The 14965-nt window shown below is 61.3% G+C and overlaps 3 protein-coding genes across 3 annotated transcripts; 2 read left to right on the plus strand and 1 right to left on the minus strand.

Annotated features, from left to right (window-relative positions):
• Positions 1–35: 35 nt before the first annotated feature.
• On the minus strand, positions 36–4094 carry CTU2 (cytosolic thiouridylase subunit 2). Its single transcript, XM_074550752.1, has 15 exons — positions 3960–4094; positions 3545–3619; positions 3032–3110; positions 2894–2953; positions 2743–2803; positions 2142–2251; positions 1783–2060; positions 1570–1705; positions 1341–1472; positions 1154–1245; positions 986–1077; positions 793–844; positions 627–693; positions 495–553; positions 36–403 (listed from the first exon to the last, which is right to left on the minus strand). Exons 1-15 carry the CDS (start codon positions 4037–4039, stop codon positions 355–357), a joined length of 1422 nt encoding a protein of 473 aa, XP_074406853.1. The 5' UTR covers positions 4040–4094; the 3' UTR covers positions 36–354.
• A 314-nt stretch (positions 4095–4408) lies between these two features.
• Positions 4409–10663, plus strand: RNF166 (ring finger protein 166). Its single transcript, XM_074550754.1, has 6 exons — positions 4409–4581; positions 5574–5730; positions 6487–6599; positions 7254–7368; positions 8037–8144; positions 8826–10663. The coding sequence occupies exons 1-6, from the start codon at positions 4409–4411 to the stop codon at positions 8889–8891; spliced, it is 732 nt and encodes a 243-aa protein (XP_074406855.1). The 3' UTR covers positions 8892–10663.
• A 503-nt stretch (positions 10664–11166) lies between these two features.
• MVD (mevalonate diphosphate decarboxylase) lies at positions 11167–14863 on the plus strand. Its single transcript, XM_074550753.1, has 10 exons — positions 11167–11324; positions 11648–11718; positions 11857–11971; positions 12231–12374; positions 12803–13002; positions 13080–13154; positions 13635–13853; positions 13942–14057; positions 14141–14249; positions 14617–14863. Exons 1-10 carry the CDS (start codon positions 11255–11257, stop codon positions 14695–14697), a joined length of 1200 nt encoding a protein of 399 aa, XP_074406854.1. The 5' UTR covers positions 11167–11254; the 3' UTR covers positions 14698–14863.
• The last annotated feature ends 102 nt before the right edge of the window (positions 14864–14965 follow it).

Genomic DNA, 14965 nt, shown 5'->3' on the forward strand with positions numbered 1-14965 from the left:
CTGGCAGCCCCAGTTGGACTTTTGACACTTGTGACTTTGGGTTTTTTTTTTTTTTTTTTTTTTTAATAATTGAAATGTTTTATTTATACAGATACCAAATAAAACAAACTTGAGGCCTCCCTGGCTGGCAGGCAGCTGGGGCAAGGAGGTGGGAGGGACCGGGGACCTGCACCCCAACCAACCCCCAATAAATGGGGATGGGGGCTCTCCCTGCCCCTGGCTGGCACAGAAATGGGGTATAAAAGCAGCAGAAATGGGGTATAAAAGCAGCTGCCTGGCTGTCAGGAATGTAGCCCTGAGGAGTGGCAGTGCCACAGCAGGATGGGGATGTGTCCCCTGCTGTCCCCAACCCATTCAGCTCTCACTGGAGTCCTGGTTCTCCTGGTTCTGCTCCATCTCAGCTCTGCAGGGGACAGACACTGGCTGGACACGGCCTCGAGGGCTGAGCAGGTGGGGAGGAGCCCCCCAGCCCCAGGGCCCCCCAGCCCCGGTACCTGCGGATCCTGCGCTGGCCCTCGGCGCGCACGTAGGGTGGCAGCGTGTCAAGGGGACCCTGCAGGAGAGGGCTGTAAGCCTGGGGACCCCCACAACCCCCGAGACCCACTCCCTGCACCCCAAAACCTCACCAGCTCCTTGAAGGTGAGGCGGCAGCTGTAGCACAGCAGGGGGATGTAGGCAGCTTTGCTCTCCACCCTGTGGGACAGGGATGGGGACAGGGACACTCAGCGGTGACACCTTGGTGGCCTGGGGGCAGCTGGGGAATCCTGGAATGCCCCAAGCCCACGTGCTCACCCTGGTGTTGGTTCCTCCCAGATCAGCGTGGGCTCCAGAGCCAGCTCCTCTTCTGTAAGAGCCAGGGGGTCACTGAGGGGTGCATGGCTCCCCAAATCCCCCCAGAGCCCTCCCCACTCACCCTCAATGGTGTCCAAGCCACCGAGGGGTGCCGGGTTGCTCCCCAAATCTCCCCAGAGCCCTCCCCACTCACCCCCAATGGTGTCCAGGCCGCAGAGGCAGAGGAGGCAGCGCTGGGACTCACTGCTGGCCTTGGCCGGCTCCGGGCTCAGCTTCTCTCCAGTCCTGCAGCCAAAATCAGGGTTGTGGGTGCACCCCAATCCCTCCACACCCCCAGTCCCCTCCATGGACCCCTCTGTACCGGTACACGGTGCTGATGGTGGAGGGGAACTCCTCCTGCAGCCCCAGCAGGAAGCGCTCGACCAGCTGGTGGATGCTGAGCTTCTCCCGGCGCTGAGGGAACAGCAGGGAGGGCAGGGCAGCACTGAGGGTCCTGTCCCTGCCCTGGGGACACCCAGCGTGGGCTCCCCACCACGGGACACGCCTACCTTGGTGAAGAGGGGTGGCACAGTGACGGTGGGGACGCTGAAGAAGCGGTTGTAGAAGGCGATCTCCTTGGCCATGTAGTCCCGCATGGGTCTCACCACCATCACGTCACCGTGGCGCTGGTCCGTGAAACCCTGTGGGTGCAGGGCTGCCAGGGGACTGTACTACCACCAAACCACACCCCCGTGGCATCGTGTCACCCCTGGGTGTGGGTGGCTGTCCCCAGCTCACCGTGTCCACGGCGAGGTAGGCGCCGCGCCCCAGGGAGAGGTTGGTGAGCAGCTTGATGGCCACGCGTGTGAGGCTCTCACCCATCATCACCTTGGCATAGCCCTTTTCCCGGGCTGTCTGCACGATCAGGTGGGTCCTGGGCACAAGGGGACAGCGGGTCAGAGCCACCGTGTGCCCAGCTGGCAGCGGTGCCAGGCACGGTCAGTCCCTCACCGCAGCATCTCCAGCAGCTCCTCCCGCGCTGTCGCCGTTGTCGCGGCCTCGAAGCAGCGGAGCAGCTCCTGGGTTTGGGCAGCGTCTGGCAGGCAGGGGGTGGCTCCTGCTGGCCTGTCTGGGGTGCTGTGACCAGGCAGGGAGGTGCCACTGTCCCCATCCTGCCGCTGCTGCTGGATGAAGCTGTCCACAGCCTCCTTGTAGGAAGGGCCGGACGGGCCGGACGTGCCGGCGCGCTCCGGCCCCGGCTGTAGGATGGATGGGGGCAGCTCCAGTGCCTGTGGGGCAGACAGGGATAGAGGGCAAGCTGTCCAGATGTGTCCCCTCACCTCAGCAGCTGTCCCATGTCACCCCAATACCTCCTCCAGGTGGACCAGGTGGTAGGGGAAGCCGGTGGCCTGCAGCAGGGTCTCCATCTGGGCCAGGGTCTGCTGCCGCTGCTCTGGGCTCTGCCTGCGCACGGCTCCCTCTGCAAGGTGGGGACACTGCCAGGGCTGCTGCCACACTGCCACATCCCTGGGACAGGGTGGCAGCTCCACAGCCCTGGCACAGCGCAGGGGACAGTGTGCTGGGAGTCAGTAACGGGGCAGGGAGCAGGGAGTGGGGCTGGGAATGTGCAAGGGATGGGCAGCAGGGCTGGGAATGGGGCATGGAATGGGCAGTGGGGCAGGAATGGGTATGGGGCCAGGATGGGCAGGGAACAGGCACTGAGGTGGGAATGGGGCAGGGAACAGGGAACGAGGCTGGAACGAGGAGTGAGGCAGGGAAGAGGCAGCAGGAGCACGAAATGGGGTCGGAATGGGCAGCTGGACAGGAGCAGGGATTGGGCAGTTGGACAGGAGTAAGGAATGGGGTTGGAATGGACAGTTGGACACAAAGCAGGGGATAGGGTTGGAATGGACAGCTGGATGTGGAGCAGGGATGGGGGTGGAATGGGCAGTTGGACAGGGGCTCCCTCACCCTCAACATAGAGAAGTCCGGGGATGAAGCGGAGCCTCTTGGCCGCCTCCCGGCTGAGCCCCTGCAGAAGAGTGGGGTGAGGAGTGGGGTGAGCTGTGGGGTGAGGGGGGACGAGCCGTGCACCCCTGAGCCCCTCTGAGCCCCCACTCACCTCCTGCACCTGCCTGACCATGGCACTGGAGGCTGGGCCCCCTGACACTGCCAGCAGCACCTGTGGGGACAGCAGGGACAGTCACAGGCCCTGGGGCCACCCCCGGGTCCCCTGGCTGGTCCCCCTGCCCATCAGTACCTTCTCTCCCGGGAAGATGACGCGGTTCTTGCCCAGCATGGCACGGAACTTGTGCACAAAGTACTCGCGGAAGCAGCCACTGGGAGACACGGGGACATGGGGACTCCTGAGCCACAGCTGGGCCCACACCCCCAGACCCCACGTCCCCAAAGTCCCATTGATGTCCCCCAGACCAGTGTCCCAAAGATCCAATGATCCCTATGAGCTACGTCCCCAAACGTTCCTGTCCCCTCTCCTATGCATCCTCAACACTCAATGTCCCCAAGCCTTGATGTTGTTTGGCCCCAATGTCCCAGACACCCAATGTCCCCAAACCCTGAAGTCTCAGAGATCCAATGTCCCCAACATCCCAATGCTCCAGACACAACGTCCCTGAGAACAAATGTCCCCAGTCCCTGATGTCCCCAAGACACAAAAAGTTCCCAAGCCTCCATCCTCTGGAGACTCAAAGACCCCAATTTTTGATGTCCCAAATTTCTGATGTCCCCAGCCCCGCCGTCCCCGGTCCCTCACCGGCAGAACGGGTCCCCGACGCGGATGACGAGCGCGGCCGTGTTCTGCCGGCACTTCATGCACGTTCGGGGCTGGCTGCGGGGACACGGCCGGTCACCGGGGACACCGACACCGACCCCCGGGAGCGGTCCCGGTCCCCGGGCGGCACCAGGGATATCGGGATGTTACCGGGGGAAGCACCGAGAGATATCGGGGGTACACCGGGAGCGGGGGATCGGGGATGGCAATGGAGAGCACTGCAGGGATACCGGAGATGTTACCGGGGCGGCACCGGGGGATTCCAGCGAGACACCGGGGACAGTACCGGGGGATGCTGGCGGGCACATCAGGGATGTACCGGGGATGCCTGGGGGAATACCGGGGGGTACTGGGAGCGGCCCCGGGGATCCATTCCGAGGCCGGACCGGACTCACACCTGTCTGCCGGTGCGCGGCGGCGCCGCGGCGGTTCCGCGTCCGCCCCGCAGCCGCCACCGCCACCCTCCACGTCGCACATGGCGGCGCCACTCGGTCCCGGTTGATTCAGGTGGGTCTCGGTTGGTCCTGGTGGGTCCCCGGGGGTCCTGGTCGGCCCGGGCCCCGCTCGGCCTGGTTCGGCTCCACTCGTCTCCGCTCGGCCTCGTTCGGCTCTCACTCGGATCCGCTTGGCTCCTCTCGGCCTCGTTCGGCTCTCACTCGGCTCCGCTTGGCTCCGCTCGGTCCCGTTCGGCTCCGCTCGGCCTCGTTCGGCTCTTCTCGCCTCGCACTCGGCTCGTCTCGGTCCCGGCGTGTCCCGCCGTGTCCCGGTGCACTCCCGTCGCACGGCGGTGACGCGTTGGCGCCGCTCGGTGACGTGCCGCCCGCCCCGCCGGCCGCCGCCGCCGCCATGTTCCGGAGCCTGCTGGTGGCGGCGGCGCAGCGGCCGCAGGGCCCGGCCGGGCCCCCCCGCGCCGCCCCCGGGCCCGGCGCCGCGGCCGAGGCGCTGGAGGCGCAGTTCAGCTGCCCCATCTGCCTCGAGGTTTTCCACCGCGCCGTCGGCATCGCGGGCTGCGGCCACACGTGAGACACACGGGGCCCGGGCGGGGGCGGCGGGGACCCCCGGGGACGGGCGGGACGCGGGGCTGGGCGCTGTGCCGGCCCTGGGATCATCCTCCCGGTGATCGCAGCCGGCACCGGGACCCCCGGCCCACACCGGGGATGGTTCGGTACCGGGGCCCTCAGCCCATGCCACAGCGGAATCCCCATCCCACCCCTTCCCCTCCCTCAGCTCCCAGGCCTGGCTGCTGTCCCCAGGCCCCCCCGTGCCCCCCCAGCATTTCGGGGACATTTAGGGTTCCTGGTGAGCAGGAGGGACCAGGAATGCCGGGATAATGGGAATTTGGGGACGGGATTCCTTTGCCCCTGGGGCTGTAAGGGCCTTGGAATGAGCTCCTGCCTGGCCTGGATACCCAGCACGGGCTTGGGCTCCTTTCAGATCCAGCCTTGGAGCAGGGGAATTGTCTGAGCTTGGGGACTCCCCTGCTCCCAGTTCTCCCAGTAAGGATGCTGATCCCTGTGGTGCCCTGAGAGGCTGCCCAAAACGGAGTTAAAGGAATAAAATAGGGATTTATTAACAAGCCTTCAAAGGATGCACCTTAGGCAGTACAAGAGCCCAGGATGGACTCTGACTCACAGGTTTTCACACTTTTATAAGATTTGGTCCATTTCCATATTGGGGTTAATTGTCCAATTCCAGCTCCAGGTGATGCAGTTCCTTCCTCCCAGTTTGCTCTCCTCAGTTCCCTGCTGTTTGCACTTTTTGGGCCTGAAGCTGCAGTGATGTCCTTGGTTCTGGGGCTGGTAAAGGATTGTTCTGTGTGCCTGAGCTGTGAGGAGAACTGCTGACACTTCCTGTGGAGTTCAGAGTTAAATACCAATATAGTACAGAGTCTGAAAATATAAAAGCTAAAAAGCTGGAACCCATCAGCTGGATTTGGGGCATCCTGGGCAGCGAGGTGCCCTGCTGGGGTGCTGCTGTGCCCAGGCTGCTCAGGGCCCCCCTGTGCCCGCAGGTTCTGTGGGGAATGCCTGCAGCCCTGCCTGCAGGTGCCCTCCCCGCTGTGCCCGCTCTGCCGAGTGCCATTCGACCCCAAGAAGGTGGAGAAGGCTTCCAGCGTGGAGAAACAGCTCTCGTCCTACAAGGCTCCCTGCAGAGGCTGCAGCAAGAAGGTAAAGCTGTGAGGCTGCTTGTCCCCATTGTCCCCATTGTCCCCATGGTTCCCATCCTCCTTGGAATGTGTCCAGAGAAGGAAATAGAGCTGGGGGGGTCCACCTGGAGAAAAGGATGCTGAGGGGGCACCTTGTGGCTCTGCACAGAGGGGACAGCCAGGGAGGGTCAGGCTCTGCCCCCAGGGAATGGGGACAGGACCACTGGGGGTCCCTGCAGCCCCAAATCTCCATCCTGCACGGTGGGTGCATGTCACTGTTAGGCTGGATATGACATGCACATGTGATCAGGATTCCAGAAGAAAAAGTTCTTTATTCTGTGTGTTCTCCAGCTTATAAACTCTTAACAAAGTGTGATTTTAAGTCATTAACTATGTCACAGTAGCTTATTATATCCATTGGTCCAAAGCAATTAACGTCAATGTAATTGGCAAAAGTTTTACAGAAATTTAGTAGGGCATGTGTACACAGCTACTTATGCACATAGTCTAGCTTACAAAGATTTTCATGTATCTTTTCTAATCTGTTTCCATGCTGACAGCCTTGTCTTCCTTGCAATGGATACACTTGAAAATCATCAGTTGTTATTTCTGCTATTAACTCAGCTTGGTTGCAGGCCAGCTGTCCAGCCCCTCCATGGGTGCAGCATTCCCAGTGCTGTGGGTGGTGGAGCAGAGGTCGCTGCCAGCCCAGCTGCTGTCCTGGCTCCTGGCAGGTGTTCCTGCAGCTCCAGGACTGTTCCTTGTCCCCCTCCTGCAGGTGACCCTGGCCAAGATGCGCTCGCACGTCTCGTCCTGCGCCAAGGTGCAGGAGCAGATGGCCAACTGCCCCAAGTTTGTTCCAGTGGTCCCCACATCCCAGCCTATTCCCAGGTATGTCTGAAACGGGGCTCTCCTTGCATGCCCCAAAATCCAGGTGTGCGTTGTGCCTGTCCCTGGGAGAGGAGCAGCACCCCTGTTCCCTCCTGGGGCTGTGTCACCGTGTTCACAGGGGGCTTAGGTTGAGGGAAGAGATGAGAATGTTGACTTTATGTTTAGAAGGCTTGATTTCTTATTTTATGATATATATTACATATAAACTATACTAAAAGAATAGAAGAAAATGTTTCATCTCAGAAGGCTGGCTAAGCTAAGAATACAAAGGAATGATAACAAAGGTTTGTGGCTCAGGCTGAGAGTCTGAGCTAGCTGAGCTGTGATTGGCTATTAATTATAAATATTCAAGATAAGCCAATCAAAGATCTACCTGTTGCATTCCACAGCAGCAGATAACCATTGTTTACAGTTTGTTCTTGAAGCCTCTCAGCTTCTCAAAAATTAAAAATCCTAAAGAAAGGATTTTCATGAAAAGATGTCTGCGACAGCGCTGCTGCTCCAGGTTTTGGAGTGTGGGGTGGGATGAAGGATCCAGCCAGGCAGGGAGGTGGGCTGGGCTGGCTCCTGCTGTCCCAGAGCTGTGTGTGTGTCAGTTTGGAAGGAGGCAGTGCAGCCTCCCCTCGGCTCTGAGCCCATCCTTGCTCTCTGCAGCAACATTCCCAACCGCTCCACATTCGTGTGCCCGTACTGCGGGGCAAGGAACCTGGACCAGCAGGAGCTGGTGAAGCACTGCATGGAGAACCACAGGAATGACCCCAACAAAGTGGTGAGTGCTGCTGGGGGTGTGGGACGGCTCTGGGAACCAGCCACACACCCTGCAGGATGTTTGTGCAGGCACAGCTGTGTTCCAGATGGTTTCAATCCCTCTGGGAGATGGGGATCTGTGTCTGGTTTGTTAGAGGCTCCCTGCAATGAGCTGCCTCCCTTCCCCTGCTCCTGCAAACCAGGTGGTGCTGCATTTCCTCCCCCTGTTCCCTCTGGGTTGACCAGGGTGGGGAGCTTGGGATCTTCAGCACAGGGAGGACCTGGAGCTGATTGAGATCACCAAGATGATCAGAGGGGTGGAGCAGCTCTGCCATGAGGAGAGGCTGAGAAAATTGGGATTATTCAGCCTGGAAAAGAGAAGCCTCAGGGAGACCTAACTGTGGCCTTCCAGGACCTTCAGGAGAGGTGGAGAGAGGCTGTTGACAAGGGGGAATGGATCCAAACTGCTAGAAAATTGGTTTGGGTTGGATATTAGGAAGAAATCCTTCTCTGTGAGGGTGGGCAGGCTCTGGCACAGGGTGCCCAGAGAAGCTGTGGCTGCCCTGGATCCCTGGCAGTGCCCAAGGCCAGGCTGGATGGGGCTTGAAGCCTTTCAGAGGAGGGGCACCCAACACTCACCTCTCTGGGTGCCTGAGCAGGTGCCACCATCCCGTGTCCCTGTCCCCACAGGTGTGCCCCGTGTGCTCAGCCATGCCCTGGGGGGATCCCAGCTACAAGAGTGCCAACTTCCTGCAGCACCTGCTCCACAGGCACAAGTTCTCCTACGACACCTTCGTGGTGAGTCTGACCCTGAGCCAAAAAAGGGAAAAAAAGGGGGATCCCCCTCCCCATGTCCCGTGCCAGGAGGCGAAACCAGCCCTTCATGTCCCACCCATGAGACCCCTACACACACCAGGGTGTCCTCACTCACCAGGAGGAGAGGGGGTTGTTCCTGCACTCCACAAAATGGGTTTTTCCATGGAACTCTTCCCCTGAGGATTATAACACAAAGCTCCTTTTCTGGGAGGTTTTGGGAGCAGCCCTGCCCCAGGGTTTGGGGTTGTGGTTGCTGCACGTGGGGGGTCCCTGACCCCTCCTGTGTGGGGGGCAGTGGTGATGGCTCAGCCTTGGCCTCAGGAGAGGCTCTGTTCCCATCCTGCTTTCATTGGAGAGATGTCAGGGAAAAGAACCTCCAGGCATTTTCAGAGGAATATCCTAACCCAGAGCTCTGCAAAAACCCCTGGCCTTGCTAGAAAGCTTCACCCTTAGGCCTCAGCTTGTGTGGGCAGGTTCCATCCCTCCTGGCAGGCGTGGGATCCTGGGCAGGAGAGGGGTGTGGGCACAGAGAGCACGGGTGGCACTCCTGGGATCCGTGTACCAGGGGAATTCAGGCTCTGTGGCAGAGGAGCAGGCAGGGCTGTGTGGGCACAGCGTGCCCTGGCTGTGCCAGCTCTCTGAGCTGCCCTGTTTGCTTTTCAGGATTACAACATCGACGAGGAGGCAGCGTTGCAGGCAGCCCTGGCTCTGTCCCTCTCTGAGAACTGAGGCTGATGCCTCTCCCTGCCCTGGCTCCTTCTGGGCACTCCAGGAACCCTCTCTGTTCCCACTGCAATTCCCACCTTGTTGAAGAAGGTGGAGCCTCTCCAGCTGTCCCAGTGAGTGAGCAGAGCTGTGGAGCAAGGCTGGGATCACTCCTTGGATTGTGTTTAATATCCCTGTTGGGAGCTTAGCCCTGTGTCCAGATCTATTTATTGCTAGATGCTTTTTGGCACACTCGTCCCTGCTCTCTGGTGCAGCAGAACAGGTACTGGAACTGATGGATTGGATGCCAAACACCCTCCTTTGGGACTGCAATCAGCCACATCCTTTCAAAAAGGAGGAAGGCAGCACGGAGCTTCTTTTTTTAAACTCTCCAAGGATTTTTCTAGAGATGTCAGGCTGTCCTGACCCCTGTGCTGGAGGCTGCAGCTGCCTCCTTCAGCTGAATCCCAGGATGGGACTGAAGAGTGGTTCAGAGGAGGCCTGGAGGAGGCATCCAGCACCCAGGGAATCCTCCCCTTCCTCGTTTTGTACCGGCTCTTGGGACACCAAATCCTTGCCTTTTTCTACACAAAGCAGTGAAGCCTTTTCCACGTTTTCTAGAGCAGGCTCAGAAGCTGCTCCCCTTCACTCTGCAATATCTGCCACCCAGGACAAGAGTATTTTTATGGAACATTATCAAGAAAGTTTATTTTTTACACAGATAACCCAAGCAAATGAGCACGTGGATTGGGAATGGGGCAGGAGCTGGATCCTGGAGCAGGTCGGACTCTGAGGTAGGGGGAGGTGCAGGGATCTTTCTGGCACATCCCTGCATATTTCTGGGAAATCCCTGGATATTTCTGGGCCTTTCCCTTCCCTCAGCAGAATCCTCTGCCTGTGAGGGAGCAGGCAGGATGCTGGGGTTGGATGCCCATGGCATGGCTGTCCATGCAGGATCCCAGCCCCGAGCTGCTGATCCCCCCAGAAATCAGGGACTGCATTTCCCTGTGGGAATCCCTCCCTGGGAATGGGGCTCTGTTGATCCAAGGTGCTCCACAGCATCCTGGAGCCCCCTTCCCCCTGCCCCTGCCTCTCAGCCCTGCTGCTGCTGCTGGGGCTGGCAGGGAGATGGCACCAGCCACGGGGTGATTCCTGAGAACCTTCCCGCAGGGAAGGGCTGGGAGAGGCCCCCTCTGCTCGAGGAATTCCTGAGCTTTATCCCAAACCTGGCTCCAGCTCTGCTCTAGCAATACTGCCTTGGGGTTTGTTCTGGTTTTCATAATACTGGATGATTTTGGGACCTGCAGCCCTGCAGGGAGCCCTGAGCTCCCCTGGCAGGGCAGGGAAGGGGATGGGACCTTCTCTGAGCAGTGCTGGGGGATGTTCCTGTGGGATGGAGAGCACTGGAATCTTCCAGGAGGGACCCAGGAGCAGTTCCCTGTGCTGTGCTCAGCTGGGACCCTCAGCTGCTGGAGCACTGATAACCTCGGGCTCCTTCCCCCTCTGCTCCTTTTCCTTCTCCTTTTTGCCCCACAGAGACAGAGCAGGGGCAGCAAGAGCTGCTTTTGTAAAGCACTTTAAGGCCCTGGGTGTGAGGGGCCACACCAGGCTGTGCCAGGGCTCCCCTCTGTGCCAGGGGTCCATGGATACCCCACTGGCCGTGCCCACCAGTGCATCACCCACCACTTTTTTGCATAATTAGAACTTTTAACGAGCCGTCCTGTTTTTTGAAGAGGAATTAACTCGATAACGTATTTGTAGCAAACCATTTTTCTCAATAAAGGCAGTTTCATCCACGCCTGGCCTCTGGGGTGGGGGGGAGCATTGGAGGGATGCTGGGAGCACTGGGATAGTGGGGCATTGGGATACAGTGGCCCTGAAGGCCGTGGGGACACTCAGAGTGTCCTGGGGACATTTGAATCCATGGATTCCCGGACACTTGCAGGGATCCGGTGTTTTATACCGGGAATATTTGGATATTTGGGGTGTGAAGGTGACAGGGAGTGCGGGAGCACTGGAGGTGTGCTGGGAGCACTGGGGCGGTACTGGGGCAGTGGGGTGCTGGGGACTGAGCGGTGCGGGGAGCACTGGGAGTGGGCCTGGGAACAGAACCGGGAGCGGGACCGGGAACAGAACCGGGCGGGTATCGGGAACGCCGGGAAGGTACCGGGAGTATCTGCGCATGCGCAGGTGTTGCCCAATTCAAATATGGCGCCCTGCAGGCCACGCCCAGCGCGCTCAGGGGGCGGGGCCGCCCGTGGTCTGATCGCTGCCATTGGCTGTTGGGAACCGGGCGCTGGGGTCTCCACCAATAGCGAGGCGGGACCGGCCGCAGCCCACAGTTACGTGCGTGGCGCGGGGGCGGGGCCTGAGTGCAGCCGGCAGCGATGGCGGCGGAGCGAGCGCTGGCGATGGCGACCTGCACGGCCCCGGTGAACATCGCCGTGATCAAGTACTGTGAGTGCCGGGACGCGGGCTCCGGGCTGGGCTGGGTGTGCCGTGTCCGGCCGGGCTGGGTTGCGCTGTGTCCCTGCTTGCCGTGCTGTTCCGTGCCGTGCCACTCCAAGCCGTGCCAAGCGCTGCTATGCCATGCTCTGCTTTGTGTCCATCGGTGCCATTCTGAACTGTTCCATGCCGCTCCTAGCCATGCCATGCCATGCCATGCCATTCCTGGCTGTGACATGCCATGCTTTGCTGGTCCATCAGTGCCATCAAACTTTCATGCCATTCCTACCCATCCCATGCCATTCCAAGCCGTGCCATGCCGTGCTCTCTTGCAGGGGGCAAGCGAGACACCGACCTCATCCTGCCCATCAACTCCTCCCTGAGTGTGACGCTGCACCAGGACCAGGTGGGTCAGCGTGAGGACCATGAGCAGGTTTAGGATCAGGATCAGGCTTAGGACCATGAGCAGCTTTAGGATCAGGATCAGGACCAGGTTTAGGACCAGCTCCCAGGGGTGCTGACCCGCCTCCCTCTCTCCCCACAGCTCAAGACCACCACGACGGCGGCCGCCAGCCGGGATTTCACAGAGGATCGGCTGTGGCTCAATGGGAAGGAGGCAGACGTGGGGCACCCGCGGGTGCAGGCCTGTCTGCGCGAGGGTGAGTGTCCCCTGCTGGGGCTGTCCCTGCTGTCCCCTCTGTCCCTGGCCCCGGTGTCCCTGCTGTTGCTGCTGACCCCGCTGTCCCTTCTGTCCCTGCTGTCCCAACTGTCCCTGTCGCCACTGTCCCCAATGTCCCTGACCCCACTGTCCCCGCTGATCTCCCTGTCCCCTCCGTCCCTGTCCCCGCTGACCCCACTGTCCCCACTGACCCCTCTGTCCCTGTCCCCACTGACCCCGCTGTCCCGCTGTCCCCACAGTGCGGCGCCTGGCACGGAAGCGCCGCGGGGGCGGTGAGGACGCGGCCGCTCTCAGCCTGTCCTACAAGATCCACATCGCCTCCGAGAACAACTTCCCCACGGCCGCGGGGCTGGCCTCGTCTGCCGCCGGCTACGCCTGCCTGGGTGCGTGTGGGACTGTCCCCTCGGGGCTGGCAGGGGTGCCAGGGCTGTCCCTGTGCCTGTCACCTCAGTGTCAGTGCTGGTCTGACTCTATGGTGGCAGCAGGAGGGGTGACAGGGCTGTCCCCCGTGCCTGTCCCCGCAGTGTCAGCACTGGCCCGGCTCTATGGGCTGGAGGAAGGGTGACAGGGCTGTCCCAGTGCCTGTCCCCGCAGTGTCGGTGCTGGCCTGGCTCTATGGGCTGGAGGAAGGGTGACAGGGGTGTCCCCTGTACCTGTCCCTTCAGTGTCGGTGCTGGCCTGGCTCTGCGGTGGCACCAGGAGGGGTGACAGGGCTGTCCCCTGTGCCTGTCACCTCAGTGTCAGTGCTGGTCTGACTCTATGGTGGCAGCAGGAGGGGTGACAGGGCTGTCCCCTGTGCCTGTCCCCGCAGTGTCGGCGCTGGCCCGGCTCTATGGGCTGGAGGAGGAGCTGTCCGAGGTGGCGCGGCGGGGCTCGGGCAGTGCCTGTCGCAGCATGTTCGGTGGCTTCGTGCAGTGGCAGCGCGGGGAGCGCCCCGATGGCACCGACAGCCTGGCCCTGCAGGTGGCCCCCGAGACGCACTGGCCGGAGCTGCGCGTCCTCGTGCTGGTGGTGAGGGGCTGGCAGGGATTTGGGTGGGATTTGGGGGGCTCAGCAGGGGCCGTGTCCCAGCGTCTCTGTCCCCACAGGTCAGTGGGGAGAAGAAGCCGGTGGGCAGCACAGCGGGCATGCAGACCAGCGTGGAGACCAGTCCCCTGCTGAAGGTAGGGGGACACGGGACTCGTCCTGCCCGGGCAGGGACAGGGTCCCTTTCCCTTGGAATGGGGCTGGAGGTTGTGCAGTGGCACCCAGAGGGACCTGGTGCTGTGGGTGTCACCAAACTGTGGGACAGTGACCTTCCTCCTGTGGGTATCCCCAAATTCAGGGTGACCACAACCCACCTGCTGTGGATATTACTGAATTTGGGTAACTGTGACCCTGCTGCCATGGATGTCACTAAACTGGGGTGGCCACAACCTGCCTGCTGTGGTGGTCACTGATTTGGGATGACCATGGGTGTCACTGGGCTGATGGTGACCCCCCTGCTGTAGTTGTCACTGATTTGGGGTGACCACAACCCACCTGCCATGGCTGTCACTGGGCTGATGGTGATCCCCCTGCTGTAGTTGTCACTGATTTGGGGTGACCATGACCTGCCTGCCATGGCTGTCACTGGGCTGATGGTGACCCCCATGCTGTGGCAGCACCGGGCAGAGGTGGTGGTCCCCGAGCGCCTTGCCCAGATGATGCAGCACATCCGTGACCGTGACTTCGAGGGCTTTGGCCAGTTGGCCATGAGGGACAGCAACCAATTCCACGCCACCTGCCTGGACACCTTCCCGCCCATCTTCTACCTGACGGACGTGTCGCGCCACATCATCGCGCTGGCACACCGCTACAACGCCCACCACGGCCACACCAAGGTACCCGCGGGGCCCCGGGGCTGCCACGGCACTGTGGCACTCACTGGGTCCCCACATCCGTCCCCATGTCCCCACAATGCCACCACAGGTCGCCTACTCCTTCGACGCCGGCCCCAACGCCGTCATCTTCGCGCTGACCGACACCGTGGCTGAGTTTGTGGAGGTGGTGAGGCGCAGCTTCCCCCCCGCCACCAACGGGGACCAGTAAGGGAACCCCTGCTTACTGGGGAGGGTGGGGGTGCTGGGGACACTGGGGACACGGGGACTGAGTGCTCCCTGTGTCACAGGTTTGTGCGGGGGCTGCCCGTGGGCTCGGCTGTGCTGCCGCCGGAGCTGGAGGCTGCCGTGCTCACTGAGCCTGTGCCTGGGGCTGTCCAGTACATCCTGCACACCAAGGTGAGCTTGGGGGCACACGGCCTCTTGGGGGGCTCTGACCCCATCCCTGCCCCCGAGGGGGTGTGGGACCCCACTGCTGTGCCCAGGGGTGAACAGGATCCTATCCCTGTGCCAGTTCCTAGACAGGGTGTGTAGGGCCCTGTCCCCATCCCCAGGGTGGTGCGTGGGACCCCATCCCTGTCCCCATCCCCAGGGGTGTCCAGGATCCCATCCCTGTCCCCATCCCCAGGTGGGTGTGCAGGACCCCATTTCTTGACATATTCCCTTTTGGGGTCCGTGGTGCCCAGAGCTGCCCCCCACCCCCAGCAGGGGGGTCCCTACAGGCAGTGGGGCTCCCCGTGTCCCTGACCCGTGTCCTGTCCCACAGCCTGGCCCTGGTCCCCAGCTCGTGGATGACCCCAGCCAGCACCTGCTGGGCCCGGATGGGCTGCCCCGGAGCCGTGCCTGACCCTGGTGACATTCTGGGACAGCCAGGGGGACTCTGCCACTGCCACCAGCGGGCCTCGGGACCCTGAGGCAGCCCTGCTGCAGAGCTGTCCCCAGCCCTGGGGCAGGATGTCAACCCAGGGCTGGTTTTTAATCTTTTGTAAGGAAATAGAGGGTTCCTGTCTCCAGTGCTGTTTTGGGGTGTTGGGTTCTGTGTGTGGGGCTGGGGAGGGGACAGCAGATGGGGACAGTCCCTGGCGCTGGTCCTGTTCCTTCACACAGCCCTGTCA

This window comes from Zonotrichia albicollis, chromosome 13, assembly GCF_047830755.1.
Source record: "Zonotrichia albicollis isolate bZonAlb1 chromosome 13, bZonAlb1.hap1, whole genome shotgun sequence".
NCBI classification, from domain to species: Eukaryota; Metazoa; Chordata; class Aves; order Passeriformes; family Passerellidae; genus Zonotrichia; species Zonotrichia albicollis.

Excerpts from the sequence above, each read along its gene's own strand:
- RNF166 (XM_074550754.1), top strand. The coding sequence starts at position 4,409 with ATGTTCCGGAGCCTGCTGGTGGCGGCGGCGCAGCGGCCGCAGGGCCCG. Across the intron at positions 6,600-7,253 it reads ACATCCCAGCCTATTCCCAG|CAACATTCCCAACCGCTCCA; the intron begins GTATGTCTGAAA and ends TGCTCTCTGCAG. Across the intron at positions 8,145-8,825 it reads TCTCCTACGACACCTTCGTG|GATTACAACATCGACGAGGA; the intron begins GTGAGTCTGACC and ends TTTGCTTTTCAG.
- MVD (XM_074550753.1), top strand. The coding sequence starts at position 11,255 with ATGGCGGCGGAGCGAGCGCTGGCGATGGCGACCTGCACGGCCCCGGTG. Across the intron at positions 11,325-11,647 it reads CATCGCCGTGATCAAGTACT|GGGGCAAGCGAGACACCGAC; the intron begins GTGAGTGCCGGG and ends GCTCTCTTGCAG. Across the intron at positions 13,854-13,941 it reads CCCACCACGGCCACACCAAG|GTCGCCTACTCCTTCGACGC; the intron begins GTACCCGCGGGG and ends ATGCCACCACAG.
- CTU2 (XM_074550752.1), bottom strand. The coding sequence starts at position 4,039 with ATGTGCGACGTGGAGGGTGGCGGTGGCGGCTGCGGGGCGGACGCGGAA. Across the intron at positions 3,111-3,544 it reads GTCGGGGACCCGTTCTGCCG|TGGCTGCTTCCGCGAGTACT; the intron begins GTGAGGGACCGG and ends CGTGTCTCCCAG. Across the intron at positions 2,061-2,141 it reads ACCTGGTCCACCTGGAGGAG|GCACTGGAGCTGCCCCCATC; the intron begins GTATTGGGGTGA and ends TCTGCCCCACAG.